Source organism: Nematolebias whitei, chromosome 20 (assembly GCF_014905685.2).
Source record: "Nematolebias whitei isolate Nwh7 chromosome 20, NemWhi1, whole genome shotgun sequence".
In the NCBI taxonomy this organism is placed as follows: domain Eukaryota; kingdom Metazoa; phylum Chordata; class Actinopteri; order Cyprinodontiformes; family Rivulidae; genus Nematolebias; species Nematolebias whitei.
Window position 1 is genome coordinate 25,273,423 of NC_056517.1, and position 18,159 is coordinate 25,291,581.

The 18,159-nt window shown below is 38.9% G+C and overlaps 1 protein-coding gene across 1 annotated transcript in view; it reads right to left on the reverse strand.

Moving 5' to 3' along the window:
• The window catches only part of pou6f2 (POU class 6 homeobox 2), a 95,425-nt gene that overhangs the window by 52,570 nt on the left and 24,696 nt on the right, over positions 1–18,159 (reverse strand). The window contains exon 4 of the mRNA XM_037694416.1: positions 14,340–14,559. Within this exon, the coding sequence (XP_037550344.1) occupies positions 14,340–14,559 (220 nt within the window). The remainder of the gene's footprint in view (positions 1–14,339; positions 14,560–18,159) is intronic.

Consider the following 18,159-nt stretch of genomic DNA (forward strand, 5'->3'; position numbering starts at 1 on the left):
ACACTTGGCTTGCCATACAGCCACATTCGTCTCACTCCATAACTCCTGGAGCAAACGTCAAATCAGCTGCATTTTGTCGCACCTCCCAGGCGAAATGCAGCTGATTTGACCGTCAAAGTGCATTAATTAAGAAAAAGTTCAACTGAGACAAACTGTGCTATAAGAGCAAACAAATAATTGTTTTTAAGTGTTAATCTTGTTAAATTCTTGTTAAAGTCCTCCCGTGCACGCTCCCGCGGCCGCCATTTGGCAGTGACCCATAATAGATGTGACTTGCATGGCAAAGCAACTTATTTATGTTTTTTGTCCACTTTATTAGACATTTTTGGACTGATGCGACTTATATGTTGGTGCAACGTTTATGGTGGCGAGTACGGTAATTAGTCTCTTTATATGCTTGCTCCTCCATTTGATTTCAGTTCACCATTAGTCTTTTCTTGTGGTCACAGTGTCTCGTTTTTCCTCCTCCATGTTCCCTAGTTTTGCTTGGTAGATGTTTGTTTGGCTGCCTCGCCAGCCTTTTTGTTTAATGTATTAAAAATAAAGTTTTTTTTAGTATAACCTCTGAGCTCCTCTTGTCTGTCTGCACTTGGGTCCAATCCTCCACAAACTCAACCTACTGATAAAAAGGAATGCAAATACATCTTGATAAATTTCTGAAATGTTTGGTTGTTGGTGTGTGTTTAAGAAATGATAAAAGCTAAAAGTCAAATTAAAAAGTGATAGTGTTAAAAATAATCTGTCAAATATTCATTCATCAATAGTTTTTCACCCAAAAAGCAAAAAATGTATTATAATAAATGTATTAAGAGTTATTTAGGTAAAAAAATTTAAAAAAAGAACAAAGAAAAAAAAAATCAAGGTTATTGTATTAAACTGACAGTCTACTATAATTGTATTATTATATTTCAATCAATTCAAGTTACTATGTCTTAAACAAATGTAAAGAGCAAAAAGTCAATTTGTTTACTTTTGAGTAAGGAAAATACATTTATTGACTTTGAACGATCTTAAAGTATCTTAATAAAGGTAAATAAAATGTTATTTTCAGTCACTGCTCATTTTTAAAAACTTATGTTTGGAAACATGAAGCCATAGTCAAAGTGAAGGGAACCGTTTTCAGTTTTTATTTTTACAACAGAGAACTTGTATCTGTGTTAGCGTTGATCTGTGGTTGAACAGGGTTCAGATAAATGGAACAATGAACAAATTATTGCTTCAAAATAAACAGAAAAAAAAAAGAAATGTTGAATGATAAAAACACTACTCAGAGCCACAGCAGACAACACCAATCCACTTACACGAGGAGCTCAGTGACTACAGAAGAAAAAAATATATAGGCAGCTACGGTTTGAATGGAGTCAGAGCCACAGGATTTTAGAGAGTAAACTGCATCGCTTGTAGAGATCCAGAGATAATGCTTTCACTTTGTGATGCAGGGCAATATCAAGCAGCGTTGTAGAATTCTCACTCTGGGGGAAGCATTTCAAAGAATCAAATCCTCTCCATGGAGTTGTTACACATACAAGAAAATCTCTGTGTACTTGATAATGTTGCCCTTTTGGTGTTGCTTACGCTTTGTTATTGATTTCCAAAGTGTGGTCCTGGAACGTCTGGGGGGCCCTTACAAAATTCCAGGGGGTCCCAAGCAAACTGATTCATAGTTTGGGGTTGTTTTTTCATTTTATTGCAATTTTTGTTTGTTTAGAAAGAAAATTGTAAAGGCAGTTTTGTTTTTAGACTGTGCCTGCAAGTAAAGTGAAAACAGACCAAGTTAATTGTGTGAATGTTTACGAAGCATTCACACTATTGTGATCCATTTTTCTTCTGCATGTTTTTCCGCATCTTTCTCGTTCCACAATTTTTGTGCTATTTCAACAAATCGTATATCAAAACGTTCAGCTCGTTTAGGAGAATGGTGATTTGATTTTTGGCATTGGTGCAATGTTAGCTTTTTGAAATATAATTTTCTGCCATTTTTCCTCATAGAAAATGAATTGAGCTCATTTTACATCCTTCAAATCTTATGTGTTTACAGCCTTTTACTGCTCCTTTCACATTTTGTTCTGGTTCAGCTTCTTTCAGCTTCCTTGTGCAAATTTAAACTTGTTTTTTGCTACTTTCAGCTTTTTCCAACTGGTTTGTGCTCCTTTTAGGTTCTTTCTGCTAACTACAACATTTTTGTGCTTTTTGTAACTTCTTTCTGCTAATTTCAGCTTGTTATGCTCCTTTCAGCTTATTTATGTAAGCTACTATTTAGCTGTTTAATGCTAATTTTAGCTTTTTGGCTAATTCCACATTTTTTGCACTCATTTCAACTTTTGTCAGCCTAATTCAGCAAAACTGTGCTCTCTCCACTTCCTTCCAGTAATTTGAACTTCTTTCTGAAAAATTTAGCTTCTTTTCAGCCGTTTCTTGCTAATTTAAGCTTTTATTCAGATAATATCCACTTTGTCCAAATCTCTTCCTTCTTTCAGTCGAATATTGGGCAAACGTTCTTTCTGCTTTCTTCTGCTATTTTAAGTTTGTTCTGCCTTTTCAGCTTTTTTGTTGTTGTTGCTAATTTCAGCTTTGTTATCCAATTTCTTAATTTTTGTGATGATTTCTGCTTATTTAAAACTACTTTAGCAAATATGTGTTCTTTCTGCTTTCTTCTGCTAACTTAGGCCTGTTCTTCCAATTTCAGCCTCATTTCTGCATGTTTTTAGCTAATTTTAGCTATTTTATGATAAAATCAAGTTTTTGTTGTAATTTTTGTTACTTTCAGCCTAATTACCTTCTTTATGCTAATTTCAGCTCCTTTCGGCTTTTTGCTGCCATTTCAACTTCTTTTTAGCTGTTTTGTGCTAAATTTAGCTTTATCAACTAATTACACTTTTTATTTTAGCTCATATCTCCTTACTCTTCCTCCTGGTAGTTTAAACTTCCTTCTGCCTTTTCAGCTTCTTTTCAGCTACTTTTCTGTTATTTTTTTGTTCTAATTTCAGTTTTTTTAGCTAACAATTTTTGTGATAATTTCTGCTCATTTAAAACTACTTTAGCAAATATGTGTTATTTCTGCTTTCTTCTGCTAACTTAGGCTTGTTTATCAATTTCAGCTACATTTCGGCATGTTTTTAGCTAATTTCAGCTGTTTTTCAGCAAGTTATTCAGCAATAAGCATTAACACTGCATTTTCGCAGGAAAAATAATTTCTCTAATTGCTTTTATTTTACTCTGCCATGAGCTTAAAACTTTTTTGTTTGGTCTCTTTGCAGAAAATTTCCATTGAACAGCAGTTTGGAAGCATTTACTATTTTAACGAAAACAAAAAGACCCAGCTAAAAACGTTTTAATATTCAGAAAAAACTAAACAGAAACATATTTAAACTATAGGAGCAAGGTTGAAATTAACGCGACAAACTTGAATATATTCCCACTTTTTTCTGACACGTCTCTTTTCAAATACAGCCGTTCGGTGACAGTCTGTAATTTTACAGAACCCAGTGAGGGGTCTCCCTTGCTTTTGTCCTTGAGTCCAGAAGGTGTTGGACCCCCTCCCCTTGTTTGAGAAAAAAAAAAAAAGAGGTTGCCTACCGGGACAGACTGGGTTATTACAGTGTGTTCATGGTCCCATCATGTGTCGTCAGACCAAAGCGGAGGCCGCGAGTAAAAGCCTCATGCAAAATTTATGTTCATGCGGCTGTTTCAGTGGGTGGAAAAATCAATATTGCGAGCCTGATGCACGGAGATGACTGAGTGCTCTCTGACTGACAGTAAAAGCTGAGAGAGACTGAGCTACATTTAGTGTGCTAGAAATGGAGTGGCGTAGAGTTGCCCTAATAGTCTAGTTCAGTTTAAATTTGAATTTCATCGTGGATTATTTTTGTAGCAACTTGGATATTGAGGAGTTGAAGAATTGCACCATTAGATAAAAAAATGAACAAAAGAGTACCAAGCAAGCTTATCTTGAAATCATCGGAAACACGTCTTGAATCGCGGCTTCTGAACAGCTACAGTATTCTATAATATGGGGTTATTAAGCCTTCCCTTCCTTCCCTTCTTACACAGATATACAATGATTGTAGAATAATCAAAAGACAATGTGGGTTTGAGAGGGACATCACAGGGCTTTTGTTCTGCGCTGCTTCGCTTACATATGCTTTTGATACCGTGCCACACACCCACAGTGCATTTGGGGAGGAATATGAGAAAAAGCAAGAAAAAGAAAGTCAGTGGGATGAAATAACCCCAAACAATGGGATTTGCTTTCCATTCTTCTGCCTCCATCTTCTGCCTTTAATTATTCCCTTTGGTTGTCTGAGGGAGCGTGTAAGCACTTTCACACAGCACAACATGCCCAGCAGCACAACACTGTCTGCCTTAGTGATGTGGAGACTTCTGAGTGACACTGAGCCTCTTGTGATTATTAATGCTGTTTAATACAACACAGAGCAGCCACTATGACTGAGGGGAAAAAACTGATTCCACAACGCATATGCATTCAAATGTGCATGGCATTATGTAGCACATGAGCGCTGCACTTGAGATACATATGCTGCAAAAACAATGTGCGCACCTCGAAACGAAGGGTAATTCTGTAGACAAAACAAAGAAAACACGCAAGTCCACTGTTTCCGTACGCAGTGTTTAATGGACCCTCAGCTGATCCTGGTGGGATCCTTTGTGCCGGTTTAGTAGTTTCTTCCTGAATCGCATATGAGATATTTGAGAGCCCAGAACGATGTATGATGAATGAAGTAGCATGCTACTTATACGCTTATCGTGCTCACTGACTAGCAACAGGTTCAGCAAAGGGCAGCAGCAGTAAATGAAATTCCGCACCGGGACAATATATCATCAAAAGAAATGTATGCACCCCGAAAGTTACAAGCCGCCTTCAGATGTGGACAAGGTGCCTGTCGGGGGCTGGGGGAAGGGTGAGGTGGAGAGGATGGTAAGACAAAAAGGGGAGAAGTGGGAGATTTTTTTTTTTTGGTGGGAGCTGGGGGTGGGGTGGTTGAAGGAAGCACGAGGGAGCAGCAGATTTTGTTGAATCAGTCCTATTTTCATACTGTATGGTCTGTGTCTTTTAACCATTTCACTGCAGCTGGAAAATGAAAGTACCAGGGATAATTTCACAGTGAGAGCTCACTGAACAAAACCCCCCACCGTCTGTGGAAAAAGGTACTATGTCTACTTTGTCATTGTGAATTACGGCGGTATAATTTAGGAAGCGGCCTTGTGGATGAGAGAAAAAGGGGCAGAAAATATGTTCAGAGAAAAGCAAGAAAAGCTGCCCCCCTTCTCCTCTTAGTAAGGGTTTCTTCTGATCTGTAAGTAACAGATACCTCTCTCCAAACACACTGTCCTGTTCTGATGCCACAGGATCCATCTGTGATGTGTCTGCAGTTAGTCCAGAAATAGCACCCACGGGACTTGCACGCTCCTTGGGCCTCCTGCGGGACCTTTTAAGCTGCACTGATACTGATAAAAGCCCCCACAAACCTGGCCCTCAGAAACCTCTGCCATTAATTAAGGTAATTAGGCTCTGGTCAGCAATTAGTAACCACAGAGAGCTTTTAGCAGCAGCTAAGACGTCCCCACTGGTGAGGGGTTTGGTTCCACACCATCTGCTGACAAATGTCACCACAGACTCTTTGGTTTCACACACAGGGAACTGGAGAGCTTTGTTTAAAAATGACCTCTGTGTGATCCAAGCTGCCTCCCAGACTCCCACAGCTTCTCTGCTGCTGCTGCAGCAGCATCACAGCACTTGTTCTTTGCATTTCTTTGGTTATTTTTTCTCTCCAACACGAAAGAGCGAGCTCTATGAAAATCTATAAATGTTGTACAGAGCCAAAGTGGGAAAAAAAGGAAACATTCACCGCACCAAATATCGAACAAAATTAAAACATCTGGGCTGTGTAGGAAGTATTGATTGGAGTGTAATGCTACAATGACTTGCTTGTATTAATAAGCACATTAAAGATCCATATCGACAATATGTTGGTTTGTATTATAATGTTTAAAATTGCCTTTTTAAAAATGTGCAGGCAAAAATATAGTGATATTAATACCAGTTATTTTTATTCCCGGAGGGTGATTTTTTTTATTATGAGCTGCAGGGCACAGCCTCTGTGATAAATACACAGCAAAGTATGAACAAAAACAACAAACTGCAGAATAAATATGAGAAACATTCAGATACAAATGTGGCATTTATGTTAATATCAAAACAGCAGCTTGTGTGTTTGAGAAATGTGAGGCATAAAGGGCTGTGTGTAGAGCGCCCTGATAAAAATAGGCTGAATGCACACATTCAACCTCAGTTGACAGATCATGCAATAACTCACATTACCTGAGAAAAGGAAATAAAGAATGCAGCTGTGCTGCTTTACACAATTTCACATTTGAAGCAGTTGGTGATAACAGCATTTTCATTCCAGTTCAGTCCCATAAAATTACCATTAACATTACAACTCATGCAGAACACAGATAAATGTAAAATGTCACCCAGTTCTGTCAGGCAGGAATTCCAGTTCCACAAGATTACCATCTCTGTCTGCTCTCTCCCACTGCACCTTGTTCTAATATTTCATTTACAATATTTCATAAGTTCATTTTCACCCTGCTGACCATGTAAATCACAAATCAATTTTCATTTAAAATGCTTGACTACAGATTGCAGCTGAAAGCTTCTGGATTGTGGCTCAGCAATCTTGCAGACCTTTAGCAAATCTTTCGGAAACAGTGTGGCCGGAAAAGGAAAGCAAAAAGTGAGATGTAATTTCGACAAAACAACTCTGGGGTCAAACGGTGAAGGCATTTACTGGAAGCACTTTAGAAGCCCTGAAATATCATGGAAACAACACACTGATATGTGCTGTAATCTCTATAACATTCAATATCCCTCATTTGCTGAACCTCAGCCATTGACTGCTCTACTCAACAATAAAATAGCTCATAATGAAAAGATAAACTCTATTGATTATGCATAATTGTGAGAAAGCTTGATCGATATATGCAATCTATTGTATATCCTAAATACCAGATATCGTAATAAAGGATAAAGAGGTTGTTTAGTTAATTTTTATTTAAAAAAAACAAGATAAATTGGATAAGTGAAATCAACAATTTGAATTTGCAGTAAACACTGAGCTACTCTGCAAATGACAGGAATAAAGTAAACTAGAGAAACTGCATCTCCTGTGAAAATGTAGTGTGAATGCTTATTGATGACGAGCTTGATAGAAAAACAACTGAAATTAGCTAAAAACTTGCTGAAATGTAGCTGAAATGGAAGAACAAGCCAAAGTTAGCAGAAGAAAGTCGAAAGGATTAATATATTCTGAATTATGTTTAAATAAGCAGAAATGAGCCAAAAAAGTTAGGAAATGAGCTAAAAATACTGAAATTAGGGGCAGCACGGTGGCGCAACTGGTAGAGCTGCTGCCTCTCAGCGAGCAGGTCCTTGGTTCAAACCCCGGTCCAGGGGCCTTTCTGGGTGGAGTTTGCATGTTCTCTCCGTGCATGGGTTTTTTCTGGGTACTACAGTTTCCTCCCACAGACCAAAAACATGCATGTTAGGCTGATTAGTAACTTTAAATTGTCCCTAGGTGTAAGTGAGAGAGTGGTTGTTTGTCTCTATGTGGCCATGTGATGGACTTGCGACCCGTCCAGGGTGTACCCCGCCCCTCGCACAATGATTGCTGGACATGGGCACCAGCGATCCCCGTGACCCAAAATGGGAGAAATGGGTAAAGATAATGGATGGATGGATGGATGGATGGATGCTGAAATTAGCAAAATAATAAAATAGCTGGAAAGCTGAAAAGGCAGAAAGAAGCTTAAACTACCAGAAGGAAGTGGAAAGAGTTTAAATGAGCTAAAACATGTGGAATTAACTGAAAAAAAAAAAAAACTAAATTTAGCACAAAAACTGCCAAATAGTAGCTGAAATAGCAGAAAAAGCTGAAATGAGCAGAAATAAGTTGAAAGGAGCATAACATGCTGAAATTAGCAGCACGAAGTTATTTAGGCTGAATGTAGCCAAAATCACCACGACAAACTTGAATTTATCTGAAAACAGCTGAAATGTAGCTGAAATGTAAGAACAAGTCTAAGTTAACAGAAGAAAGCAGAAAGAACATATTTTCTGAATTGTGTTTAAATAAGCAGAAATTAGCAAAAAAGTTAGGAAATTGGCTAAAAATGCTGAAATTGGCTAAATAAAATAGCTGAAAAGTATCTGAAAAGTCAGAAAGAAGCTTAAACTACCAGAAGGAAAGGGAAGGAGATGAAATGAGCTAAAAAAAAATGTGAAATTAGCTGGAAAAAGCTAAATTTAGCACAAAAACAGCCAAATAAGAGCTGAAATAGCAAAAAAGCTGAAACTAGCAGAAATATGTTGAAAGGAGCCAGTGCCCATGTCCAGCAATCAATGTGCGAGGGGCGGGGTACACCCTGGACATCACAGGGCCACATAGAGACAAACGAGACAAACAACCATTCACTCTCTCACTCACACCTAGGGACAATTTAGAGTTACCAATCAACCTAACATGTATGTTTTTGGTCTGTGGGAGGAAACTGGAGAAGCCGGAGAAAACCCACACATGCACGGAGACAACATGCAAACTCCACCCAGAAAGGCCCCTGGACCGGGATTTGAACCAGGGACCTGCACGCTGAGAGGCAGCAACTCTACCAGTTGCACCACTGTGCTGCCACAGACAGAAACAGTCAAGTGACTAATGGATTAATTGCCCTATGTGTAGAAAGGAGGAGGAGTTGAAAAGTTTGATAGTCACAGGGAGGAAGGACTTCCCGTGGCGTTCTGTGATAGAAAGAATCCTAAATTACCAAAAGGATGTAGAAAGAACACAATTTTGTTGAACTAAGTAGAAAACTATTGAAATGAGTGCAAAAAATGTGGAATTAACTGAAAAAAACAGCTAATAGTAGCTGAAATAGCAGAAAAAGCTGAAACTTGCATAAAATAAGAAATAAGCTGAACAGAGAAAAACAAACTGAAATTAGCAGAAAGAATCTGAAAGGAGCACAAAACAGCTGAAAAAACCCCAGCTGAAAGTAGATGAAAAAATGTTCAACTTTGCACAAGGAAGCTGAAAAAAGCTGAATCAGAACAAAATGTGAAAGGAGCAGTAAAAGGTTATAAACAGATCTAAATATATGAAGGAGGTAAAATGAGCTCAATTATTTTTCTATGAGAAAAAATGTCATAAAAAGCTAAATATTTCAAAAAGCTAAAGTTGCACCACAAGACATAGCACCCTTCTCCTGAACGAGCTGAACGTTTTGATACATGACTTGTTGAAATAGCACAAAAATTGCAGGACGAGAAAGATGCTGAAAAATGTATGGAAGAAAACTGGATCACAATAGTGTGAATGCTTCATAAACATTCACACTATAACATGACATTACCAGTACTTGTTTATTGGAGGCAAATTTTAAATTTTAAAATGCTAATTGAGAAACTAACTATAGTTTCATGCATACGTGTCATTTGTCACCTTACATTCTTTAAAATAAATGCACTGTACTTGCTGTATATAGAGTGCAGAGAGGCAGTGTGTAATGCACAGAAACTGTCTTGTAGATTGTGTTTATGGCAGGTTTGTAAAAAGCCTTTCTCAGTGTTTACTAGTGGGCACAGATGTCAGGGTTTGCTGAGGAGCAGCAGAAACAGCCACATCTGATTAACAACATTATTGTTTTCTTCCACTGTGCTGCAGAATCTCATCCTGCCCCTTTTCTTTCTGTCTGATTTAAGTTGTGGCAGCGTGCTGTCGATGACATCGCTGAACCACTGCCACCATCCACAGAAACAAAACACAAGGGAAAAGTCAGAAGCTTAACACAACGAGCACTTTTGTTTCTTACCTTGCAGAAGAAAATATCTGGGGGTGCATACAAAAAAAAGTCATGCACAGTGTATTTGAATATTCACTGTGGATCATTTGTTACTGTTATTTTTGCGCAATTATAACAAGTAACCTGAATTCTGAACACATGATTAGAATGTCTGCAACAAGTAAACAGCAGGAGGTAAAGTTTACTTACATCTCCGCTTCAAAACAGACACGAAAGCATGAATCAGTCTCACGGGAGTGTGTTCACGTGTGCACTACAGTAAACCTGAGCTTGTAAATTTAGGTTTTTGATCCTTACCCTTGTAATGCTCCGTGCTTTTTATGATTAGTTGATTTTTTTTTTATCTGTCATGGCAACACCCACTCCACACATTTCCAAGCTGCTTATTGAAGACAAACAATAAACTCCTGGCAGATATCAATGGCAGAGATGAGAAAGCGGGCGCCATATCTGCTGGGACTGCCTGGCGAACCTGCCTCTGCCTGAGCTTCATCTCCAGCAGCAGCTCTCACTCTCAATTATTTGGCTGCTGTCACAACAAATCAATCAAATTACCGCTCCAGGACTGTGTGCAGCTGCTCCTATTGCACCGCTAGTTGCATTAGCTTTGAAATGTATGAGGTCCACATTTTATCACTGTTATTTATTTAATGCAGCTCTCTCCCCTGCGAGTCATCTTACAACCACAGCAAGCTTAAATCATTAAAGGACGACGTGGAACGCATACAGCTGGAGAACACTTCAAATTAAACAGTGATAAGTGAGGACGGAGGGTTTGGCCTGTATTGTTTTATGATGACTGATGCTGAGCTGAGAAGCTGTGGACCACTTGTGCATGGTTTGTAAAAGACCCGCAAATGAAAGCTTATCTATTCATCTCTTAAAATGAACTGAAAGCAGGTAGCATGGCAATAATAAGTCTAGAAAATTATATTCTTCAGCTCAGATAATGTAATGAGTAAAGGGTTACAGTGGTGCCGTCACAGCAAACAAAGGTTAAGTCAGTGGTCTGGCCTGATAAGTTGTCTTTTAAAGGAGCAGCAGTCAGCTGAGGCAGAAGAGATACAGTCTGACATGTCTAACCAGTGTGGAAACATCTGGCTCTTCCCCCAGGAGCCTACCCTTTGGAGGTGTAATGAACAGAGTGATTTCCCTAATTTGTATTATGCCGAAACCCAAAAGCAGTGAACGACACCGCTGAGCGCTTTCTTCAAAACGGCCAACGCGTCTTTGATTGGCACCGACACGGAGTCTCATTACAGCAGGTGAGTGAGACGCCGACCTTCGTGAGGAAGGCTGAGTGCTGTTTTGTGTTTCCTGTGGATGAGAACAGAGGAACGATCCTCTCACCTCACCATTAGAACTCAGCTCTCTGATGTGATGCGCCGCGTGGCTTCCTGCTCTGAACAAATAAGATGGGATATGCTTATTAATACGGAGGCGCTCCGATAAAGCAGCTCCTTGAATTACCTTTGAGTGAGTCACGGAGGAAAGAAGTAGACAGATGACTTTGTTCTGCTTCCGCCCATTGAGCATTACATGTAGTCCTTTGATACAGCTTGTGTTACAAGTATGGTAATCACACTTGCTTGTTATAAAATCAACGTAAACGAAACCCCCATTTAAAATGTAACAGAAACATAGCACAGCATCCGAGAACAAATGTCTTCAAATGATTTGTCTGAATGAGTCATACATACTTAAATCAGATTTTATAAAGAAATCAAATATGATTTTTTTTTCCCTCATCAGCCATCATGCTTACAGACCTCTTGCATGACCCAACCTAGTTTTTGCCTTTGTGAAGTCAGCTAGAATTCAGCGCTCTGTCACAAAAGATAACTTTCCCCCTTGTTTAGTTTCATTGGGAATTTGTTTTTACTGCATGTTTGCAGGCATAAATCATTCTGACAAATAACCAGTTACACTGGTGCCTGTGTTTACTGAGTCTGCCACAAGATGCTGCTCGGTTTTATTCAAACAACTGCTCCAACTTTATAGCACAACCCCATTACAGTGATAGTTATTCATCACAGTCTGAGAGGCTGCTCTCCTAAAGCTCACAGCAGACCGGTGGGTTCCCTTCTGTCGACATCGGTTCTCACAGAACCAAGTATGATATGTGTGATTATACTGTATACTGTACTTACATGATGAAAATCACTGTCAGTGTTAGGTTTGTTCCTTTTTATTCAAGCTCAATGTGCAAACACAAATTACAAGAACATTTCTGATAAGTAATTCTAGGGAAGCACAATATTGGATTTTTGGCTGATATCCGATATGCTGATATGTTAAAACTTATTTGGCCAATAACCGATACCAATATTTTTTTCCCTACACCTACTTACAGACTACATAGCTTTCTCTGATGTGGAATTAAAATACAATATTCTGCATGGTCTTTGTCAGTTTGACCTGCTACCAAATGCAGATGCCAAAAAGGGGTCTGAAAATGATGTAGCACTATATATATATATATATATATATATATATATATATATATATATATATAGTGCCTTTTATATCTGTGAATTATTTTGATGGAATGGGCGATGTCCGATATTTAACTTTATCGCCAATATCGGCTGATACCGATACCATGGCGATAATATAGTGCATCCCTAAGTAATTCCTATTTTGACCTAATATAAAATGAAACTTTGATATTGACTGTACGAAAAGTTTGAAAACTGAAACTGCACACATTCAAGTTTTCTTGTAAAGTACACCATTCCACCACATCTAAGCACCAATTCAAGGAGACAAACAGCCCTATTAGTTGGACATTAGCTGCCTCATTACATATAAACACATGCATTGGCTGGGCTACTGCCTGCGTCTCATTATGGAGACGTGTCTCGTGTCTGATCTGACACTAATTAGCTAGGAGTGTGAATGCTGTAAAGCACAGTTGCTTCGGAGGTTGTGAAACGAGTTGACTGCTCCCTGGCGACAGCGCAGTACCGCATTATATGTGTGATTAATCAGGCCTGGAGGCCTGGAGGCCTGGAGCGGTCGAAGGAGGAGGGAGTGAGGGGGACACCAGGGCAGAGGCCAGAGCTGCAGTTGTCTGACAGAGGTGCTGTGCCAGCAGGCCTCATTCAGTGGAGCTGTGATCAACTCCGACAGGGGAGAGTGAAGGAGCGCCTCATGGCCAGAGGGCCCCGGACACAGTCAAGACATTTAGCTTCACCCGTGACTTGTGTCACTTTCTCTCCACGGAGGTCCCTTCAACGCACCTCCCCTCAGATAAGAGGACGTGCGAACAGGCAGTCTGTCAGTTCACTCTCTTAAAAAAGATCTGCCACAGAAGCATTTCTCCGTGATTTTTGTTCCCCTCTATCTCTCGTGGCGGGGAAATTTAATCAGCACACTGGATTCAGTCTTCTGGTTTGCTCGACACTGGACGATGTGAATGAGTGGGAGGTGTTTGTTTTGGAGTTTTGACACTCTGACAATGTGTTTGTCGATCTGTTCATCAGATCACTGAAGCCTCTGGGTTGTTCCTCACGCACCAGAAGGAAGCTCTGTTGACGTGCGAGTCAGACGACCCTGCTGGGCCCATTATCGTCCATTGCTGACGGACACATTGAAGGGCTTGCTGGATAGATGCCGGTTTATTAAAAGCTCTGCCCACAGCAATGGCTGCTGTTATTTATGCATGTTTGTGTCCATTAGGCTTCTACCTCCACATTTCCTCACTGAGGGCTACGGCTCATCCATTTCCCCTCTTGATAGCAGCATTCCCTGCACTTTGTGCTGCACTGGCATTATTGTAATCCGCATCCCAAAAACACACCGCTTTACAATTTTTTACATTAGTGCGTCTCTCTCATTTAAGATTTATGAATGGTAGTTTCCCCATCCATCCTTCAATCTAATGGTATAAAAGAGACAATGTTTTAAACATTAAAATGAAAACCATTTACAACTATGATCAAAAGAGAACACTTGGGCATTAAAGTTTAAAAGGTAAAGATAAGTACAGCCATGTGGATGGACGGATTAGGTGGAAAAGAGATAAAAAAGTGAAGTACAGAAGACTCTTATGCACAGGAAAGAGGCATAAAGTGCTTTTGCGCTGCACTGCAAAACGTTGACCTGTAATTAATACGGTTGTACCTCTGGGCAATTTGAGATTTGTTGCTTTTTTGGATACAAATCTCTGAAGGATTCTTACCTGGTCATGACTCCTGTAAAGCAATTTACTTTGAAAGAATAAACATTTCATGCCAGACAATGAACACAGAAATCTTAGTGAAAACATTTGTTGTGTTTTACTTATGGGTTTTGATGCCGTTTGCTCGATAAATCATGTAAAATACAAAAATACATTCAACAGTTTTACAACAATGGAAAAAATAAATGTCAATGTCACCTTTTTTCAAACAACATATTTCGTTAGTGGCTGTGTTGTTTATGGGTACTTTTCCTTGAGATGTCACAATTGCTCTCACCTTGCAGGTTCTGGAGGGGGAGCGTCATGAGGCCCCCTGCAGCGGCAGCAGCCACCAGGCTCTGGATGTTGGCTGTGGGCAAGGAGAGCACCAGGCCCTGCTGCCCGCCCAGGTGTCCGCCTGTGTTGAAGGGGATGAGGATGGGTTGATTCATGCCTGGCGCTGCCCCCGACATCACACCGCCCACCGCATTAGCCAGTTGTTGGGCCACCAGGAGAGACTGGGGATGGCGCACACACACACAGTTTGTTATATAAACATCAATGAGTCAAAATATATATACATTTTTACTTTGTATGACAATTCTGTAATATTTCACATGCACGCTACTTGCCATTTTTAACAGTGAATAAAAGTAAATGGTTATTTTGAAAACTTAATGTCATATTCTCACGACTAATTGTTAAAATTATACAATATTGCTCAAAAATCTCTCATCACAAAATATTTTTTTTTTACTACCCAAATTTAAAGTTACAGTTGTCCCTCGTTTATTGCGGGGGATCCGTACCCAGAAGCCCCACAATAAGTGAAAAAACCGCAAAGTAGCAATAGTAGTGCAAGTAGTAGTTTATATATATGTATTTATATATGTGTGTGTGTGTGTGTGTGTGTGTTTTAAACCGTTCTCACACTCTTGCAATATCCTAAACAATGTTTCTAAACTCTAAACGCTCTAAGAGCACAGCATGTCATGATCTCAGCTCTCTGCCTCCTGCTGCTCTCTGCCATCTGCCAGTGCTCTTGGCCTCACCCACTTCTCCTCTGCAGGGCAGAGATATGAAATGCTGCAGGAGGAAGCTTCTCCTGCAGCTGTGGGCTGCACACAGATGCAGCAGGTGCTAAACAATTTTAAATAATTTATTTTAAATAAAAAAATCCATGCCGATCATGCGGCTCATCCATCAATCAGTCAGTTGTGTGTCATTTCCAATCTTATTTTGAAAAACTGCGATAGAGCGAATTCACGAAAAACGAACCGCAAAGTAGCGAGGGACTACTGTACTTCTGTATAGTCCTGTTGTGTACCATTTTGTGTAATATACTGTATGTAAACCAATTTTGCATCCCTGAAAAGGATAAATTCCTAAAAGCAACATACAGCATAACCTATTTGAAAAATATTTGAATACCAAATATGATTAAATAATAAAATTCCTGTTTAAATGATAAAAAAGTAATTCCGTTTTAAGACATTTTCATCTCAACTGTCTCTGTGCATACAATATTTTACTTTATAGCTAATTTAATTGTGCTTAAATCATTACCTCGAGTATTTTGCAGAAGGTAATATACCGTTCTGTACTTGATGAATAATATATTATTGCAGTTAGATGCAATTAGATGCAGGTATGTGAATTTGTAAAATTAATTTCTGAATCTGTGGAGATTTTTGGACTTTTGATACTGGAAGTTTTTATTTTGTTTGTTTCCATCAGTAAGTTTTCTATTGCCCATTTAAGGAGCTTTGAACATTTGGATTAAAATCATGTAGAGCAAATATGCAGAAAGACGCAGGCACAGAGGGAAATCTTAAAACTGGTATTATCTAATGGTAATGTTTCTTTATAAATTCAGCTGTAATAATATAAGTCTTCATCCTTATTAGTTATTTAAGAGTTTGCTTCATCTGGGAAATTTTCTAATAGGCCAAGACATCCAAGGCAGACTAAACAACCAATATGTTACACTCAACAACGCTTATTTGAGGCTCTCAAAGCAGATGTTGGTAAACTTTATCAGTAATCAATGACTCAGAGATTTGGCTCTTAGCAGCTGAATGCTGCTGTGTCACAAACAGTCAAAACAGAAACAGAACTCCAGCGTTGCAAGAGAGCTGAGTATTTTTCTTTCTCAGAAATGGTGAGTGATTCAGGTTTGTCCCATTGAGTGAATTACTGACAACAAAGCATAATGTGCTTAATATCCATAGTGCTTTTGAAAATAAAGCAGTATTTTATCTGTTTGAGGAAAGATACATCACTTGTCTTATCCTGGTTTTATTTCTTTATTCAAGTTACAGTTCAAGCGGTGCAGGAAAAAAACAGATAAGAATATTTTGTCCTACATGAAGTCCCTTAAAATGTCTCATCAAATCAGTACCTTCGACACCTGCAGATTATGAAATTTTGATTCAGTACCGGGGACATCCTGATGCATGCTCAATAATCCAGGTAGAAAAAGTAGTGGGGACGTTTGGACTCTGGCTGAAACCAGTAAAATTACAAGGGGGAAAAAAAACTTTAAATTTAATAAAACCTTTTCCTAACGACAGCTTTAGAGGTGTCAGCAGTGGTGGCTGGCCAATAGAGGGTGCTAGGGCATGGCCCTACCACTCACACCACACACCATATCACCTTTAAGACATAAAAAAAATAAAGAAAAATTAAATAATAAAGAAAAATGTTTCAAAATATATGAATATATTTTTTTAGTTGTGTAAGATAAATGTTTTATAGTTAATGATGAGTAAATTTGTTTATTTCAAAAACGTAGTCTCTGATTGATGATGTATTTCTGCCCTGGGGGCGCAAGAATCTTTTCCCATAGACTCTCGTTAAAAGTTGTACATGCGCAGTAAATCCTCTTCATTACAAGATATAGGACTATTCTAGGCACAACTCTCCTGCGCCCGGGCGCTTTCAATAGCTGCCCACTGCACCACCTGGTGGTGGATGGGTTAAATGCAGAGACTAATTTCGCCATTGTATGGAAACATACAGTGCTGACATTGTGATGACATTATTATATATATATATATATATATATATATATATATATATATATATATATGGTTTATGTAAGAAACATCAAATAGTAGACACTAAAGACATTACAAACGTCACAAAGTTATAATGTAAACATGGGATAGAGTAGTTAAAAAAATTAATAAAAGCTTTATGTCATCTTATGCCATGTCCACAGTGAAACAAGCTATTTTAGACGTTTCTGCGAACGCCTGGTTGCACTGTGCCGACTCCTCCAGTGTGACTAAAGTTCACGAGCCTTTAACTCTGATTGTCAGTTATGTGCTTCTTTTTGCATGGCTTGGCTGCAAAATAGGCTGCCTGGTAAGAAGAGCCCACCTAACTCTGAAGCCTAGTGCTCCTGGGTGACAACCCTGTCACTGTGATAATGCTGTACAGTGCAGAGGGCCGGCACCTGCTTCAACAAATAATCAATCACAGACACATCTCAGGTAAAAAATATCTGCATGCAGAAATCAAATGAATACTTGTTTGTAATTCTAAGTTGTTACGAAGCTTAAAACGGTGGCTGTTGCTGGCACGATTGCTCCCAAATCGCTGCAAAGGATTCCTACTCCTCAACTTTGATATACAACAGTGCATACAAATGACACTGAAGCATCTGAGAGCATTCATAATAACATCTGCCATTAAATTTAAATAAACAAATTAATTATTTGGGAGCTCAAAAAAATCCTCAAAGGACACTAACACATGTGACGTGTTTGTTAGCTGCGAGTGACACATTTGTAATCTTTCTTTTTTTTTACTACATTTAATCTCAAATAGGAGCGGCACACAATCAAAAGAGCTCTTCAAACATTTCATCTCTGAATCAAACAAAATGAGACTGCCCGGGTTGACAGTAAAGACAGCCTAACATAGAAGAGAATACCATTAAAAGACAATCCTACAATTATGAGATGAAGTCGTGCTTTATTTATCAGTACAGACAGCTTTGGAGAAGCAGACAGCTGCCAAGAGAAAGTACAGTGAAGATCTTTGTAAAGCTTTTGGTGTTTAGTCACTGTGTTCATGAGGTGAGAAAGCAGTTAATGTGCACATCAAAATCT